The sequence below is a fragment of the Cupressus sempervirens genome, chromosome 2 (genome assembly GCF_028749045.1).
Source record: "Cupressus sempervirens isolate cs-2001-9-10 chromosome 2, ASM2874904v1, whole genome shotgun sequence".
In the NCBI taxonomy this organism is placed as follows: domain Eukaryota; kingdom Viridiplantae; phylum Streptophyta; class Pinopsida; order Cupressales; family Cupressaceae; genus Cupressus; species Cupressus sempervirens.
The window spans coordinates 186,667,171-186,687,369 of NC_143119.1; the positions used below are offsets into that span (position 1 = coordinate 186,667,171).

Consider the following 20,199-nt stretch of genomic DNA (forward strand, 5'->3'; position numbering starts at 1 on the left):
TTCAATCAAATCATTAATCAAGAGGCTTACTATTTTGTAGTGTTTCATGGTGTATAATTGTCTTCCATCACAGTGACACATGCTTGTTGTCTTGCATTTTGTCCCCACAAAATGTAGGTAACTACAAAACTTTTTCAACTTAGTTTCATTATTCTCTGAGTTAGTTCATTATTTAATTGGATAACATTGTTCAATCACTCAACACCAATCGATATAATGAATCCTTTTACTGAAGGCTTTTGTCAAGTCTTTTTATTTTTTCTATTTGTTGAGTCTATGCTTGTTTTTTGAAGCCTTCAGCATCCTTTTTCTCGTTTTTAAGTGTGTGTTTGTTAACTTTTGGTCTTTTGCTTTTGGTTTTCCCCTCGATTAGGTCTATCTTAGGGCTTAATCGGGCTTAGCAGTCAAAAGATATGACTATTTTAGTGCCCAAAAGGTGGACTCTCTAGATGCAGTTACATAATTTAAAATATCATTTTATATTTTAATGTTGACATTCATTTTTTGAAAAATATAACATAAACTCACTTTATGTTATGTTTTTAAGTTATTTTATCAGTTAAATTTATCACTAAGTGACTATAGAGAACTTTATGCTATATTTTCATGTTGAGTTGCTTTTTAAAATTTTCACTTAAGTGACTTTATAAACTATATAGTTTAATTTATTTTTTAGTACTTAATGTATTAATTGAAACATTTAAATTGAATATTGTTTTTTGAAATGATATTTGCACATGATATACTAAATGCATAGTGCAAATATTATTTTTTGAAACAATTAAGTGATATTTGTCAAAAATCAATTAGTCATGTGCTTAAGTCATCACTTAAGTTGTGCAATTGCATGTCTTTCAACCCACTTACATGTAAATGACTCTAGAGACCACAATTTTGCACTAAAAAGGCATTTTAAACACACTTATACATGTTGATGCATGCAACTTAAATATGCAATTGGTATTCTTGAGTTTGACTTGCATATTTGAGTCTTTTTAAATTATGCATTCACCCCTAGAGAGTGCATTTAAAAAAAAAAACACATTGCTCATCCTAGAATGCGTTTTGCATCTAGAGGACAAATGCACGCTTTTAAAAATATGCATTTGCCCTTCCTAGACTGCGTTTTGCATTTCTTTTCATGCATTGGCAAAGATAGAACCTGAATTTGAAGATACAAGGGCAAAATAACTTCATGTTTTCCCATAGTAACATTTGCCCCACGTCTCGGAGGCTTCAATGCACCGGGGTCTTGGGGACTCTGTTCCCCCATCACCAGCAACGCCACCAGATTCTGCCACCTCCACTAAGGATGGGGGACATCCTAATGTTGACTATTTGCAGATTCGACTATTTATGCTTAATGTTCAATGTTCCAATTCAATGCAATGTTCAAGTATTTACTCTTTTACATCTTTATATCTTATATTGCAATCATATTTTCAAAACTAACATTTTAAGTATCATATATATATGTATGTATACCCCTCCTGTCCCCAAATTAAGGTCCCTCTGTCCCCTCTTGTCTTCGAAACTTGTCCCCCCATTTAGCCATTCCCCTATCCCCCAGAGTGGTGTAACTATGTGTTTTCCTCCTCCAAGAGCACATTTTTCAGCAAAATGCCTAGATTTGCTCATGTAATGGTTTGGAATCCCCAAGATCAGGTTTGTTTTTGCATTTTTTGAATTCCCATGCCCTAGGCATTGATTCTCATGGAAAAAACATTTTGTTTCATGCCCTCTAGAGATCACGTTTTTGTGAAAACGTTTATTTCTTGTGAGTTTTGGAGCACGTTTTGGCTCAAGGAAGGGTCGTTTTGGAGTTTCAATTGATATCTATGCCATTGATGAACACGTTTTTGTATTCAAAGAGCAAAAAAGCCTCATTCCATAGCATTATAAGATCATGTTTTTTGTAAAAGACATCAAACATTTGGTTTTTTGCAAAAACGTCTCATGTATTGAGGAAAAGAAAGCATGTTTTTGGCATTCTCATGCCAAAACCGACCATTGGATGCTCATTTATCACCCATTACTTGCAATTGTTGAGGAAATCAAAATAGTTGTTTGTGAGTTCGGATTTGAAGGAAATTGGTCTTCAAACCTATCAATCTTCCTATTTTGTGTCGTCGATCTCCAAGCAAGTAGACAAGTTCAACCTTGCTTATTAATTCATGCTTATCTTGCTATTTTGTTGTATATTTTAGCTTGACATTGTACACTTGTTCAAAGATATGCCGTGAAAAGTGCATTTTGCCTTCAAATATGATGAGAACTTTCATTTTCACATATTTGGATCTTCTCCAAACTCCAAATTCATATTTGCACTTGAAAACAACTTGCTCGTTGACTTGTTTGAGTCTAAGACCAAAGGTATGTGTTTGTTTTCTGCTTGTTTCCATTGTTTGTTTGCTTGCTTTCTTGTTTTTCTTCTTTTGGAAGAAGTTGCAAGTTCTTTCCCAAGAACTTAAGTGCATTTCATTTCACTCCACTTCTCACCTTTTCATGCAAGTGCATCATTTCATTCCACATCCATCGTTACATGCCATAGCACTTTGCATCTCATTCTCCATATGTGATTACATGTAATCTCAATCTCCATCGGCACTTACATGTAATCTCATTCTTCATTCCCACTTAAATGCCTTTTCGTCCTCCGAATCCAATTGCATGTCATGATTACATGTAAATCACTTTACATGTAATTGCATCCAGAAAACCCAATTTTGACTAAAGGTCACTCTTTAAAAGTTAAAAGTCATCATTCACACGCATTCCCATGTTCCCAACTTTCATTCCTCAAAGCATTTACATAAGTGCTCATCCTTTCTCACATGTTTCCATCTCCCTGAATCACATTTCAGCCTTTGCATATGCCTTTCAAGATTATGACACAAGATCTTTGAGTATTTGATCCATACTTTGAGCTTTTTGCCTTTCATAGATCCTTTGTTGCTGATTGAAAATTGACGTCTTTATGGAATCAATATCCTCTGATGATGTGTTCACATTTTTATGATAAAAGGTCATTCTTATAGCATAGATTAAGACCAAACTTAGAGCCAAACTAGTATGCTTTCAACTAGCCTTTGAGTAAGTGTTGGTTTATTGGTATCACCGTTTACAACTTTAGATAAAAGTGCAGTTCGAGGTTTCATCTTGCCCATTACTCGCTCCGCAGGTAAGTGGATTCTTTTCTAAAATAATAAGAGGAAGGAATATTGGTAATACCCTTTCAAATCTCTCAACCTCTTGCTTACCTTGAGTTGATCCAAGGACTGGTGAGAAGGGGGAGCCTCCCCTTTAAGGTAGGAGAGACTCTGTCTCATGCTATGACTGGTCTACCTATTTTGTGATTGAATTTTACCCAAACTATCGGTTGCAAAATATCCACCCAATAATGCTCATGGTTGTTGTGTCATTCTAGGGAATGTAACGTCATGATTATATAATTGACAATGTTCAACAACATTGATTAGATGTATCTCTATGACAATCTTTTCTCGATGATAACTTTTTGCATATTGTAGGTGATGCTAGAGTTTGTAATGTCCTCTTTTTTGGGACGTTAGGGAGTTTAGTGTCAAACTCATGATATGTTAAAGTTGGCTTATGGGATATTAATGTAGATTTATGAAAAAGATCAATTTAAAATCAATAAGGGGGTTAAAAGGTGACAAAGGAGGAAAATGATGAAATAACAAGAAAAGGAAACTAAAGGGTCACATCATTAAGCATTAAAAGAGGGAAGCTAGTTTATTTTCAAATATGCTTGGTTATTGATTTTGGTTATGAAACCGACTATTATTTAAGTCTTTTACCATGACCATCTCCCATAACCTCCCATGACGTGGCCATCCTTCCTTTGCGCCTGTTCTCTGCAGGCTTCCATGGCTTCGGTGAGCTATGTGATCACGCTACTATTCGTTGTCGTTGTCTGCTCGCGTGACTCGGGCATTTGGCTTATGTTTTGTTTTTCCTCTGTGCGGCTCTCCTCTTTGTTGGCTACGGATCGCGATTTCTTCTCCTTTACACCACGAGTTTTTGATTACTGGCTTCATACTCTCGGATTTATGGGCTATTGTTTACTAGTTACTAGCCAAGGGTTTGCTTCTATTTGACGTGGGTGATCCTGGATTTTGTTTTTGTTGTGCGAGTTTCTCTTGCCTCCTAGAGCTTTGTATGCGGTCTTTGTTCGAGGGCCTTCCTTTCTTCTTTTGTTTGTGATTGTGGATCTGTGGTTTTCGCATGGGCTTCTTCCCTCTCACGTGACGTGAGCTTCTTGGTTGTGGATTGTTGGTTGCTGCTTTTAGGTTGCGAGCTTCTTGTTTACAGGTTGATAGTTGTTGGTTGCTACCTTTGGGTTGCCGATTCTGTGTTTTTCTTCCTCTTCAAGCTTGCGGCTTCTGGCATCTATTTTTCTTTTGTCTTTTCGATACTCCTCAAAAAGCTCCGATCTCTTTTATTTGCATGTGCTCTTAACAGTTTGATAGCTATTTTTTGGTGTTCTTGTTGGCTTTCGACAATGTCTGATGTTGGGGATTTACGCTCATCGCAAGGTCATCAACCTCTGACCTGTTAGCGACTTTGCAATAGGATTTCCAAGCTCGAGATAGATAACCAGCAATTGAAAGAGCAAATTATCTCTTTGACTGATACTATCCGTGAATTCAAGACTACCACAAGCTCAAATTCATCTTTGATACAAGGTTTTTCTGATACTTTCACCTCTGAAATTGCAAGTTTGTAGACTCTTATTCAATCCATTATCGAACAACTTGATGGGCTAGCTACCATTAAAGATCAGCAATTAGTAATCGCAGTGAAGCATTCTTCTCTTATCTCTGAAATGACAAAAAATGAAATCGTGGGCTTATCTCTGCAATGACACAGCTCCTACTATGCCTTTAGCTAACTTTCACAAGATGGCTTAGGGGAAGATTGAGGATGAGCAGGTGAGGAGAGCTCGTGAGCTCAATCTACGGGTTCACGGTCTCCCTACCACATCTGATCCTCTCTCTGTTGGACACTCTTTCCTTTGCGATCAGCTTGGTCTCTTTGACATCACACTGGATAAATGCTGGATTTGCCATGGCGACATCTTGTTCATCCGGTTTCTCACACTTGCAAATAGGCTTCGTGCTCTCAAAGCTAAGAGGAAGTTGTTCTCTCTCCCTTTTAAGATTTTCCTAGATGAAGATCTCACGAAGGCTCAGGTTGTAGAGTTGAAACACGCTTGTGGTATTGTGGCTAAGGCTAGACGGGTTGGTATACTTGTCATCACTGAAACCCATGAGAGTTCTGTGCATCCTCTTCTGAGGTTTATTGGTTACTAGTGGTTATCCATTTGTAAAGAAGAGGTTCATGCTTTTGGTGGGGTCCATGGATCTGGTGACGTTGCCTGTTTGATTAGTGATTCTATTTTCAGTTGTACTTATATTGTTCACTTCGATACGTTTGCCAGGTTCATGTGGGTCTATATTGACCGTGTCACCGACGGAGAGATTTTTTTATTGTTTTCTATATCCCACCAACTTCCTCCCATTATGCTATTCATGGTACCGAGGACGGAGACCCTTATGTTGACCTTAGTGAGAGTGTCTCTTAGTTTGTTGCTTTAGGCGACATCATCATTCTTGGTGATATTAATGCAAGGACTAGAGAACTCTAGGCTCCGCTTTATGACCAATGCTCCAATTCCATATGTTCCACTGAGATTGATCTGAGTTCTTTGGGACTATAGCGTATTTTTGAGGATGTTCTTGGACCGATTTCCTGCTATGGTCATCATCTTTTCCAGCTACATGAGTCCTTTGGACTTGTGATCTTGAATGGTCTTTCCTGCTTTCTTGGTTCAGAGCTCTTTACTTGCTGGCCTCAATGTGGGGATGCTAGTGTGGTTGATTATGCCCTCGCCTCTTCCTCCATCTCCTTCATCCACAGTTTCACCGTCTTATGCCTTTCTCTTGCGAATCATGCACTCCTTGGTATCCATTTTCGTCTTTGTCTGCATTCATCGCCTCCTCTTCAGTCGCCTCATCTTGTCCCTTCTACTGCCCTTTATAGTCGTTGGAAAGCTTGCTCCAAGCAGCACAAATTGGCATTTTTTAATTTTATAGTAGGAGATCATTCTATTGCCCGTTCCCTTGCTTTCGTCTTCTCGACGATAACAATGATCTCTTTTCCTTTCATCTTTCAAGATCCTTAATCATGCGTGTTTTGCTGATTATTGTGAGGCCTCCTCCATGTTTGATTTGCTTGTGACGATCATTTGGAAGTATGCCATCCTTTCCATGCCCTATGAACCAATGGTTCAATGTTGATTACAAAGCTTTTCATCCCTTTATTCGTTCTTTGTTTGAGGCTCACTCTCCTGATTGTGCTCACCTTCGATTGTCTTACCTTCATTTTCTTCACCACAAGAAACGATCCTTTATTGCTTCCCAGTGTAAATCTCTTTTTTCCACGTTGATTTGTCATCCCTAAATTTATTGGCGCACACTTTTCCCTCGCTGTACCCCTCCATCTTCCATCCTTGACTTTCTCTCCCTTACAACTCACACCTTGGCTCTTTATGATGTTCCCGGACAACTTTCTATTCATCTCGTTCCACCTCCTTTGTGTCACTTGTTCACCCCCTCTTACATTTACGAGGCCACCAGATCTATGAGATGCAACAGAGTTGCGGATGATAAGGGGTTCCAGGCTGAACTCTTCAAGTTTGGTGCCTCCATTTTGGGCCCCTATCTCTCTATACTATTTAATAGGATGGTTTGTATTGGTTTTTTATTTCTTGGTCTAGGCATCTGATTTATCCAATCCATAAGACCAGTCCTGCGTCTATTCCTAGGAATTATAGGACTATTATGATCGGACATACATTTGCCAAACTATATGCTACAACACTCAATGCTATGTTATCTAGTGAGCTTGACAAGTTGGTTTCCGGGCTGACTGTTAGGCTTTCCATATCTCTAAGCTTGTACTTGAAACTTGGTATGATGAATTTCGTCCGCTGCCACTCCTTGCCATCAATAGCTGTATTCTTGATTTTAGAACCTTCACTCTGTACTACTGAATTTTTTATTAAGCCCTTCCTCTTTGTTTCCTGCAGACTGTACGATGTGTTTTCCTTGCTGCCGATACCTTTCTAGTAAATTCGTGGTGCGTTGTAACCTTTTCTTTCGATGTGGTCCATTTACTGTGTACCATACAGTGAAATCTTTCCTTTTTTTGGGTTTGTACTATATGTTCTTCCCTTCAGCTTTTGTTGTAATTGCCTTTCCTTCTTCCGCTTCTCTATATTCCTTCGGACATTCATTTCCCTCTTCTTTCTCACCTTTGTCGACCCTTAACATATTATAGCTCAGAAAGAGCTTGTAATCCTTCATTTGCCAGTGGAAAAGGCCGTTCATCGAATCCAAATCATTGTCCATCGATCCACCTTCCAACCGTAGGACTCCTTCCTCGTTGGGTTCCAATCACTACTTTCCTTCATCCTCTTCTTCAGAATCAGATGATACGGCTTCTTCGCCCACCATTTGTGTGTGTAAATCAATAATGAATCATTGTCCCCTGCTTTCCATTGATAGTGTATTCTTCTTCCAGTCATGCTTAAACCTTGCTTGCACAAGCCATCCTTGACCCCAGATGACGTCATATCCTCTCCTCTTCAGCGGGATGACGATGGAATCAAGTAGGAACGACTGTGTTCCAATAGTCACTGGTTGTCTCATCAGGATCCTGAGAGGTTTAATGCCGTGTTGTTTTGCCGTTAGTAATTGAAACGTAGGTGGCTACAATGTCGGCTACCTCAACTTCTTCCAGGTATCTTCTGGTAGGACGTTTACCCCTGAACCTTTGTCCACAATTGTGTCTGAAAGGACCGTTCCTAATATACCCATCTCCACGACTGCCGGATGCTGTCTGGATGTGAGTGCTAGCAGCGTTGGGTCCGCTGTACTTGCTCCACTTCTCCCTTTCATCTGCTGTACTTGCTCCACTTTCCTTCTCCCTTTCGTGTTCTCCTGGAAATTTAGTAGTTGGAGCGATGTTTGTGAGTGCAGATCGAAGTTGAGGCATTGTGAGGATCAGATCATTTAACTTGATTGGTATTTCAGTTTGTAATATCTGTCGTATGATGTTTTGTTTTGTGTAGTTCCTCGTTGAGGTACTGGTAGTGTCCTTCAATTGTGATTTCTCTACTTGCATTGCTTTCTCAATTTTCGCTCGCGCTTCTTCCAATCTCTTCTTTTCTTCCATCGGGTCGGGGTACAATTTTGCTTGTTTACGGGTGATTGCTAAGACTTCTTCTTCGTCTATGCCAATGCTGATTAGATTCACTCCTGATTTCAACAACTTGGCATCTTTATGATCTCCAGGACCGCACCATCTTTATGATTTTGTTTTGCATCTCTTGCTCTCTTTTCATCCTGATGATGGATCACGTAGTGTGATTCGAAAAGTTGATGGTAAAAATCTCTACACAATCAAATCCAGAAACAAATATATTATGCAATGGATTGTGGAAATCTGATCTCTTTAATAACAACTTTGGTGTATTCGTTGATGTACAGTTTCGGGCAAACTGGCTCCACAAATTGCATGTTCGGCATTGAACGATCGGGCTGTCATTTGCATCGTACTGAATTCGGTTGCAACCCCCATTATTATTGTTGGTATTGTTGTTTTGCCCTCTTCTATTATTTCTGTCACCACCCAAAGTGGCACCATCATTGTTGGTGTTTCCACTCCCTCTGGACGCAGAAGCTTTCTGTGTCAGGAGCACTTGTTGATGCCCTCTCGTTTTCATATTGAAGGGGCATTCTTTTGTGGAATCTCCCATAATTTGGCAGATGTCGTAGAACTAGTTCTTTGGACAGGATCTCTTCGTGTGACCTTGTGTCTTGCATTCTGTGCACCATAGCTCGTTTCCCTTAGTCTCTTTCTGCATATTCTTAAATTCTTTCATCATTCTAATCATATCCTTTTGGAGAGCTCGGACTTTCTTGCTGCCCTTTTCGTCACCACTGCTATCTTCTTTCGAAGATGCATCATCTCAGTCAGATGAGCTACTTTTCTTCTTCTTTTTCATTTTTTGTTCACTCTCTAAGTCCATCGTTCGATTGTATGCTTCGGTGTATGATGATGGCGGCACGATCTTCATTTTCTTCCTTAACTCCGGGCGTAGTCCTTTAATGAACCATTGCTTTTTCAGCCCATCTGTCGCCTTACTTTCCATTTTATTTATTAATTCTTTTAGTTTTCTGGCATATACACTGACTATTTCATTTTTCCCTTGCTTTGTGATGTAGATTTCTGCTACGATCTTATTGTCATCTCGCAACAATTGAAATTCGGTGATAAACTCCTTTTTAACTCTTGCCCATGTAGTTAATTTTTGGGGATTGGCATCGGCAAACCAATCAACTGCTACACCCCTTAGGGTTGTTGGAAATTGTCGGACACATTCATCTGTGTTGGTTATGCTATTTGGCATCCAAATTGTTACGCATGTCTTACAGTGTCTGATTGGATCGGCCGTTTGATCACCATCAAACTTTGGCAATTTTGCCTTTGATCCAGCCATTACTATTCGAGTTGGAGGTACTTGTTGTACACCTGCACTGTTTTGCACACCCGCATTGTTCTGCACACCTGCGTTGTTCTAAACACCCACGCTGTTTCAGACAGTTGTCTTATTTCCAACAACCGCATTACATGGTGAAAAAGGGTTTTCCTCAAGTCCTTCCGAAAGTGTATAATGGATGAAGAGTTCACTCTACGCTTGTGCTCCCTCGGCACTCCAAGCCATGTGAGTTGATTCCCTTCTTTCTGGATTCTCTTCCCTCAGCGTATACAGGTTCAAAAATTCCTCCTTGTTTCTTCCACCAAGTTCAACTGTTGTCGAGTCTCTTTCAACAATTGCTCAGTGCTTCGATGTCTGTCGGCAATCTGCTGAAACCTCCGTCTGCGCTTGGCCTGTTGTGCCAAAATTAATTTTTTTTGTGTAGTGCGTATTTCATCTTTTCCCTTTATCTTATTTCTATGCTTGTTAAGCTGATTTGGCATTAGTCTTCATTCCTCTGCCTTCGTTCCAGTTCCATTGGGCAACGGTGCCAAATGTTTATCGTATGGGGTAAATAGATTAATGCATATAGATAATAGACAAGAACATGTAACAGCAGTACTCCTTTAATTATTTGCATATATGCTGAAGTGATCACATAATGTTTACAATGATGATTACAATGATGATCCAAAGTTGTACATATACCATCCTGAAGAACCTTCTCGAAGGGGCTTTGTCGGCTACATAACAAGAACCTTCCCGAAGTGGCCCGTCAGCTACATAACAATTACCGACTACATGGTAATCTACCCATCAACTGCTTAATAATTTACCGACAACACCCCGTATAACCCCATTCTAATCCTTCGGAAGAGACTCCTTTCAAATCTTATTCAGAACCAGACATTCTGAACTAGACATTCTGAACTCTTATTCATAATCTTAACCTCTTAATTGAATGTCTTAGTTCTGAGTTTCTCTCTAAAGGAACTAGACATTCTGAATCCTTATTCAGAATCTCAACATCTTAATTGAATTTCTTAATTCTGAGTTTCTCTCTAAAGAAACTAGACATTCAGATGTTCCTTACCCACGTGCTCTCGGGTCTTTTAATGACAAATTATATACCTTTGTTGATGTTGTCCTGGTTTGGATGCAGACGTTAAGTGTCTTCGTGGTTTACTAAGCTTATCTTCCTGGTCTCTCTCCCTGCGTGGTGTCTACCATTGGGGTGAAATCAAAAATTTTGATGGATGTTATTTGCAAGCAACATGACAGCTTCTTTTTATGTAGATTCGGCTCTGGCCCTTTGCTTTGTTTGTGGTATTGTATGACTTCTATTGCTGTTGTCTGAGAAGCTTTAACTGGCGTATGATGGCTTCCTCATGATGGCAACGTCCAACTTTGAGATGTCTTCTGCCTCCGCTAATGTGTAGTGTCTTACAGTGAGGAGGATACACGTCGATGCTGATAATTCTGATTAATCTCTGATCAGATTCTGCCGCCAAAGTCTATGTGATTATTCTTCCTGATTTTCGTGCTTTTCTTTTCTACCCTTCTCTCTACCTTTGGTCCATGATATATATGATTGCTTGTCGGCTAGTCGTGCCTCTTGGGGAGTGGTTTTAGTGTATTTGCAATAATATTTTATTTGCTATGTTTTTAGTTTTAGTTTGTATTTTATTTATTTTTATTTGTTCATTAGTTATTTATTATAATATTACTCATTATTTGTGTTTTTTTTCGTATTCTCTTATTTATAATAATTATCAAAAAGATGACTTCTTGTGTAGGAAATTACATTTATTATTTTATTACTTCCTCATTAATAATAATTATTACAAAGTATGAATTCTTGTGTGGGAAATTACATTTATTATTATGGGTTATCACATGAGCTAACTCCATCAACTGCATAGATCTGCCAAAAACGTTGACACTACATCTGCAAATAATCTGATTTATACACTTGAATTTCAAACCCTTGTATAGCTGCAATCCAATTAAACTCTCTTACAGCTAAGTGCAATTGATAACCATAAAGTGAGTCTCCCAGATAGAAAATATTAGCGCGTCTTTCAAAACCTTCAAACACTTGTAAAATTCTGAAGAATTCACAATTCTTGAAAGTTTGAAAGATTGAAATCCTTGTTCCAAATTTCTCTTCATACAAAAAAAGAAAATACAAAGTCATGAATCAATCCATCTTCTCTTGCCTTGGCTTTTTATAATTCTCCAAGAGATATATTCACAAATACTCTTCTCATAACTTAACAATTACTTAGCTTATGTTGCAATTCAATGATAACCCCTCCTTTTGGTGTACAATTTAAAGTATACTTCATTAAACACTTGTAAACACTTGCATCTCCCTTTCAAATAAAGTGCAATAAAACCATTAAGTTATATTATATTATTGTGATGCGCTTATTATATTATATGACTTTCAAGTCATTAAGTGGCCCCATTCATATAAAGTGAAAATATAACTTAATAATTGCACTCTGTGATTAATTATAAATAAAGTATTACTTTATTAATAATTAAAATAACATAATTTCCAAAATAATCATTATTTCTTTCCGTTTGACCCTAGGACTTGACTTTTGTATCCATTGTACAACCAATTGCCTTACTAAAAATAGTATGACCCCTCTCTAACATCCATTGACTTATTATAAATAGTAAGTCCCTGAAATTGAGTCAACTGACGATTGAGACAATCACTATGCATACCATGAATATAAGTACTTCTGCTAGAAATAGCTCTGAGCATAATTTGACTTACTATAACTAGTAAGACCCCAACTGGAAGCTCTGTCAATGTCACCATAACTCCATACCCTTACCAAATTGTTCAAGTGCGTTGCTAAAGATAGAAACTCTGACTTTCCCAAAATAGACACTTACTATAAATAGTAAGTGTGCTAATCTGACTCAAACAAAGAGCAATCCTGAACGTCCCCAATCTTTGGAGTGAGAATCGGCCTACAACTTTGTGAACTGGACCCTCTGAATAACTCCGTTGGCCTATGAGGGTTAGGAGATGCACTAATCTCTTGAAAGTTGACACGAAAAAGGGGACATCAAAGTCTGCCCTTCCTGAAATCGGTTGTCCCCGAGCAATCTTAAAATAGAAAATGTGTCTTCCTAGATCCCAAGGGTCGAGCTGTGCAATGTCTCTATGATCACCAACTAGCTCCTGTAGCATCATATGTTTCTATGCAGTGCTAGTGAGAACTAACTTGTAGTTGGCAAAGAAGAAATGGTAACCCATACTAAAGTCCAATGTAACATTTTCTAGTGATATTCCATTCTTCACCCAAAGAAACTAAAGTGAAGGAATTCGTTCACAAGAACTCCTGAATTTCAATAAGAGTGATTTTGTATGGCTTGCAAATTTGACATTTGTAGATGTTTTTGTGAATACCCTGAGTAAGATGACTCTTAGACACATTCAATAGATTCATGAGGAATGTGGTGGAGAGGAGATTCCTCATATTGGAGCACTGTATGTAGCAAAACAGTAGCTTGGGTGTATGAACTGCAAGCAAATTCTTGACTGGAAAATGTCATAGATTTTTGAGGGATAAAGTAAAGAGATTTTTATCACCTAACATACAGATCTTCTATACACACGTCTTTGTAGAATCATTATTCTATTAGAACATCTGAGGTGGATACATAATTGGCTCAAAATTTTTCCAAAATGAGTGCATGCAAGCCTGTTTTTTGGAAAGATGATCTTAGATAGCATAGGAATATGACTTAATGTCACAGTCTCAATTGTTATAAGGATGTCTGTTGTGACCCTTTTACGTTATGATTTAATATTTTTATGTTTGTGCTTACAAAATTAAGTATACGCTTGGGAAAGAAAAGGCTTATTTACACTAACGAGAATGATAAAAACAAAAATAGATAACAAAGACTAGTAAGTTAGGAACTATTAGTGGCTTGATAAGGACTAGAATAAAGATAAGAACAAAGGTTGTGCTTAATTTGAGAGGCACCTGAGGTGTAAAAATTATAGTAAGTGATTGAGAATTGAATTGATTCAAATATTGCCTTTTAACTAAACGATAAAGAGGCTTAAGAGGACATTTGAGGGGTTATCAGAATTGACAAGGAGTCTATTTCTATCATCAAATGTGACTCTTGTGTTTCTTTATGCGAATTCTACACATTTTCTAACTGTTAGAATAGTGCTTTCTGGCCTCGTACATATACATATGGGCTGTTGGTATATTGAGTGCTATATTGTTCCAAATTCAATTACTATTGCTATAGTCTAGATCATAAAATTACAATTTGTCACATAATTTTCATTTCCATCAGTGTTTGTTGGATGATTTAGCATGGGAAAAGAGTTTTCTTTTCTATTTTTCTAGCTTACTTTGATGTTGTTTCATCTAAATACTCTATATGTTTTATAGAGTAATTACTACCAATTCATTTCCTTTTCCTTAACATGAGCTTGGTAGAACCTAGCAATTTCAAACTTAACACAGATTCGTCACCATGGATGATTTTGAATCTACTTTAATGCATGCCTGCATCTATAGAAGCTGAATTTTAGGTTGACTATAGCTAGTGCATTAGTTGGAAGGGAGTTTTGTGTGGTAATAGTAATATTTTGGGAGGGCATATTGCATATGCTCGTTACATGAATTTCCTTCAGATAGCGGTTATTTCTTGTGTCACTGTGTGTCTTTCAAAGGGACGCTCTTAGGGACATCAAATTTTTTCTATAAATATTTTTATATGTTTTGTGATTGAGCGATTTTTTCATTGATCTGGATTTTTTTGTTTGATATGCAATCAGGATCTCTACTAGCATTAGATATTTTCCAAGGAAAAGCAAAATCACCAATATCGAATAAAGTTTTTTAATTTTTGTTTAAACTTTGATGCTGTTTACATAATTTTAAAGCTTATATTAAATTTCCCTCACATCTTAATTTTACTTTTTTTAATAATTTTTAAAGGTAATTCCTCTTGTGCGGGAGCCAGGACGTCTTATAATTACTCAAACACGTTTATACTTTCAGGTACTATGCTTTACATTTTCTTTCTTGTAAATATACAAACTGATGATTTATTACTAGAGATCAATGAGCACATACACCTCAAAATTGGCAAATATTGATTCCAAAGGAATGTGAAGGCTCTTAAGGCTACAACTGCACATGCTTTGTGATCATAAATCATGTATATGAAACGAAAAGTAACTGCATCACTTTCTATGCTAAATATGCTTACTAGGCTTGGATTTGGTAATATAAGAGACATGGAAATTTGCAAAAAGGTGATGCCAAAGGTTTGTAAGAGTCTTGTAAATAAGAAATCACATAAAATATTAATATTTTTGTGAAAAATTGGGGGAGTTTTTATTCTATGATACATTACAATTACAGAGATCAAATTTTAACAATGAAAACTTAGGAAAATCAATTGTGCATTAAATATTATATTTAATTCACAATTTTGAAATTTTTACTCAATGAAATTTATCCCAAGAGATTGGTTTGCCATTTTCGAATCCTTATTCAGCTGAGAAAGATTCTTCCTGCACACATTGGCCTTTGAAATTTAATTGATTTCATATGTTTTAATTTTCTTAGCCTTTATCTCTATTTTTTTTCTGTCAATTATTTATTGCAGACTCATGTCTGAGATGATTACCAAGTATTGCTGACTAGTCAAAAATTGCTAGGTGCTGAACAGTCATGGGCATGTCTGTTTCTCAAGCTGATTCAGTTCAGTTTCTTGTAGTTCTTAGCCTTACTTGTAAGTCTGGGAGTATCAAAGCCAAGTCTTATGACTATGATATTACTGATAGAAGATAAACAATATTACAGCTATCATAAACAAAAAATTTAAAGACTTGAAAAGGATGAAGTGTAATGCCCCCTCCCACTTGATGATTAAACCAGATGAATTTTTCTAACTTCTCCTATTTCAGGAGGTTGAAAAATAAAAATGAATAATAACAGAACATTGAGAATAACTAATTATAAGTCTCGAGACAATTATTTACTTTATACTTTTAAAAGGAGCCAATTTAAGTGAATACTTATTTAGCCAAGGTGATTTGGACATGGTGGACATTCAAAATCCTTAAGGACCAAATAATATTTTTAATAATGATTGTTTTTCTTTAAAACCAAGTCTTAAAAATTTTTACCCCTGTGAAATTTTCTGGTAGAAAGTCATGCCTACGGTTTCTATTTCCATGCTCAAAAGTTGTTTAAATTTGTCCAAGTCTACATTTTGAAATAAAACAAGGAAGAATCCCTTGTGTGTTATATTTTGATGTTACTTTTTTCATGACTTAAGCTGGGTGTTTAATCATTGTTGATGAAACCAGGTCCTAGCGTTCATTGTTATTAAAGTTCTGTTCCCCTGCAGAAATATTTAATTTTCCTAAGTCTTTTAATCCTTTAGCGGGCGCGCACTTTATTTCTCGTAAGTCCTTGGTAGATTGGTGGGTCCTTGCTTAGCAGTACACATGTCAGTTTTGAATCACGTTTTTGTGAAAACCTTGGGTGATGTCACATATTTCTTTCAAAAACACGAAATGTTTCCACCTGGTGTTGGTTGGGCCTATGGTTTGAAGACATTGTTTAAAGAATGAGCTGAGATTGACAACTCTCATGTTTTCGGGATGATGTCACAAACTCTTCCGAAAATACAAGATGTTGAGACATGTGATATAGTGTATAGTTTTATATGACATGCGTTGTGCTTAGTTTCATATGAATGACATGTATATGTGCAAATTTCAGTGTATAGTTTAAAATTTTCCTATATTTATATAGCTGTCCCCATTTGACCTCTCGTACCCCCTTAGTCCCCGCAATTAGAAATTCTTTTTACTGCGCCGGAAACCCGTCCCACTGTTCCCTGTTGTCGGTAAAATATATATTGTAGCCGACAAGTAGAATAGTATCCGAACAGGTGCGTGACGGTTGAGTCACCCGTTCGGGAAAGTATATGTACACTGTCTAGAAGGGACTTCGGAATCATTGTAATAAATCAATCATATCGAATATTTTAGTATCTTGTGTATACATGCAAATAATAAATGGAATACTTCTGTGTTACATGTTCTTGTCTATTGTCTGAATGCATTAATAAATTGTTTACCTTGCACCGTAAACATCCCCATCCCAAAAACTTGGGGGAACATAGTTTATTATGAATAATTTAAGGTTATATTGCACAAAGACAAGGTCATTTAGGCTTGTCTGTGCTAGCTTGTTGCTCTTCTTTGTGTGAATGGTTCGAACAAACTCCAATTATGCTCACAACTGGACGAGCTACATGGCTAACTTAAGATGCAAAGGGCAGGTTTTTGCAGATTTGACACTGATTACACCAGCAAGCATTTTGCAAGATAAATATTAAAGAGTTAGAGGGGAAGGTGAGAACATGTTTTGGTAACTTAGTTTTTATCTACTTATCGTGCATGTAAAAGATCTCCAGAATACTAATATTGTACGTAGGGTTTGGGTGCTTTTGCCTTTCCTTTCCAAGTCTGAGGATAATAGTTTCCCCATTGCATTTTGATACAATTCCATCTCAACCACAATGAGGTCTCTCACCTCAACGTTGGGTACCATTCTCCACATGCAATCACTGAAGCCCTCCATGACCTGTCCATTGAGATACCCGTATGATGGAGAGAAGCGAATACGAGGGTTGTGGGAATATTCTACCACATAAATGGGTTGGTGGAACTGATTGCTCCACCTCCTAGCAATAATTTTCCATATGGGTGCAAATTTTAGGTTGTCCACCCTGTAGTAATTTCTTACAGCCTCTTTGGCCCTATCCATGGCCTCATAAAGAGACCCCATTGGGGTTTGTTCCCCATCTATCAAGTGGAGAACTTTAACTAAGGGCTTCACCACCTACAATTGAAACATAGAAAATGATTATCATTAATTAGAGAGTAGGGTTATGAATTAACAATGAAAAACTTGCTTATTGAATACAAAAAAATTGAATATTCAGCTTTTGAAGTTTCCAAGTTACCTCCACAATTTTTGTAGTGTGATCAAAAAAGAATTTGTCAAAGACAATGCATGCAACACTTTGTCCATCAAGCTTCTTTGAATAAATTGAGTCTAGCCATGGTTGACTTACAAGCAATTGCTTCAAAGGATTCAAAGAACCAATAAGACTTTGCAACATTGAGAAGATCTCTGTAAACTTTGTGATTACAGGTCTAACCAACTCCTTCCCATGGGTATATTCTCTCATCAAGCAAAGGACCCAAGGGTGATTGTAGATATATTTTGTTACCTTCCTTGTATCCTCTAGAACCAGTCTCACCCAATCTAGTTTCGCTATATCCTCTAGAAGAAGGTCAATAGCATGCATTGAATAAGGAGACAAAAGAGTGCGGTATGCTTATCTTGTAAGATCCTACCTGCTCCCACATATGTCGCTGCATTGTGAGTTATTAGTTGCACCACATTAACAGCCCCAACCTCCATCATAACATGGTCTAGCATTAGAGCCGAAGTTTCAACTATTTTTACCTTGTTTGAGGCATCTAAGGATTTAAGAAAGACTACTTGATCCTTGTAAGGAACCAAAAAATTGATGATGGTATGACTTCTTCCATTCATGTATCCATCTAAAAGTATGATGCAGCCAAGCTGTTTGCATTGTAATTTTTGATCTTCAACCACATCTTTAGCCCTAAAAACATCTCTGAGCAATCTACAAGCACATAATAAAAATGACATTAAGTACACAACTTTGATAAAAAAAATATTTTACATTCAACAAAAATAAATTGTAAAATTGTAAAAGTATTAAAATTTGAAACAAGTGAACTAATCTCCCACTCAAGTCTATAGAGTAGATGCCTTGGAGCCCTTTCCTGCCACGATACAACTAGGCACAAAAGTCAAAAAATAGGGAATTGCTGCAACATTGAAGGGGATGTTGTTAAAATACTGACAATTGGCACATTGAATGTCAACTTGCCAATGCACATCACTGTTTTGTCGAGTGCCCTCCAGTGATTTTTGTGCTCCAGGTGTGCTTCTATGCACAAAAAGCCCAACAAGAGAAGATTTGTGTAGCCTACTAGAACTAGCAGAAGTGGAAGTTGAGCGGGTGGTAGGTGTGTGGATCCGTGGGCCATGAATAGAGCTCATTGTGCCCTCAACTGCTACTTCATCAAGGGTGACTAGGATACATTGTCACAACCTACATCATTTCATTATGATCATTATTTTGGCACAATCCAAAGATTCCAAACTAATAATGATGATTAGAAAATTGTAAACGATTTTTAAAAATGAGACATACCTTGCAATTCGGAAATGGCTGCCCTCATGGCCAATTCTCGCCATTCCCTTTGCAACATTTTCTCTTCTTGGGCAGTAAGGAAGGCAATCATCTCTCTCTTTATTTCCTTTGTGCACTCATGACAAATCCTTGTCATGCTTTTTGATCTCTGCAAGGTGGTGCTTCAAACGAGATATGCCTTCATGAATTTGTTTATGTATCATGCTATGATACTCAGTTCCTTCAAAGGCATATTCCCATGCCTTGTCTCTAGCTCCTTTACGAGACGTGACTACAAATCTAGATGGACATGAACCTACAAGGCCACTGACACATGCCGCGACTGACCCAGTTGTAGAGGAATTTATATTTGCCATTTAATGAAAAATCAACTTACACATACAAAATAAAAATTGAAGCCACAAATTTAGAAATTTAATAGACATATTTAGGAACAAACTAAATTAGATCAAAACTTTAAATAAGATTAAAGACAAGCTGAGACTTAAAAGAAAAAAAGAAAAAATGTGTCATGTTATGATTTTTTTGAGGAAACTATGATTATTTTGGAAAACTTGCAAAAAAAATGGTGTTAGATCTTATTCATTATGCTCTAAATTGTGTTAGAGGACATTGCAAATGATATTCTAGAGTTTCAATAATGTTATAAGCAACTTAGGCAAGATAGAATGATTTTTAAGTATAAAGATTTTTTTTATAGAAAAGTTACTAGTGAGTTCGGATTTTCTTGAAAAATCTCTTCAAATCCACTTCGAATCCAATTCAAATCCACTTGCAATTGATCTACAAGGCTGCCAAACACTATTTGTCTCCTCCAGAACCCTTCTTTCCTCCAAATGCTCAAATTTGCAAAATGAATAATGATTGGGCAAGTTGCTTGGTGTCCTAGTTTTACTGGTGTCGCCAATTAGAATTTGCTAAGTTATCATGAGAAGTTTGCGATTTCTCGCCGAGAAGTGGCGATGTTATTGCCGAGACTTTCAAGGTTTTGGGAGCTTTTTCTTGTGAGAAAAGTGCAAGCTTTCTCATTTGGCAGAATTGTCACGAAAGCTGATATATTTGCCACTTATCGACACTATTATAACCTATGGTCTTTAGATTCATATTTCCATCTGTATGTGTTGATATTATTGATTTAAATTAATCCCTTGCTGCTATAAATCATCTTATTAAGGAAGTTTTTATATGTTGAAATAAATTTAAAAGAAAAGTTGGTGGTAGGGATATTTAAGTGGTATCAGAGCCACAAATTCTACCAGATTGTAAGGGTTTCAGTTGTAGGTTTTCTTTTTCAGTTG

At 37.1% G+C, this 20,199-nt stretch overlaps 1 protein-coding gene across 1 annotated transcript in view; it reads left to right on the forward strand.

The window, feature by feature from the left end:
• The window catches only part of LOC149571701 (uncharacterized), a 319,697-nt gene that overhangs the window by 73,824 nt on the left and 225,674 nt on the right, over positions 1–20,199 (forward strand). Inside the window, exon 4 of the mRNA XM_089813119.1 lies at positions 14,560–14,622. Within this exon, the coding sequence (XP_089669245.1) occupies positions 14,560–14,622 (63 nt within the window). The remainder of the gene's footprint in view (positions 1–14,559; positions 14,623–20,199) is intronic.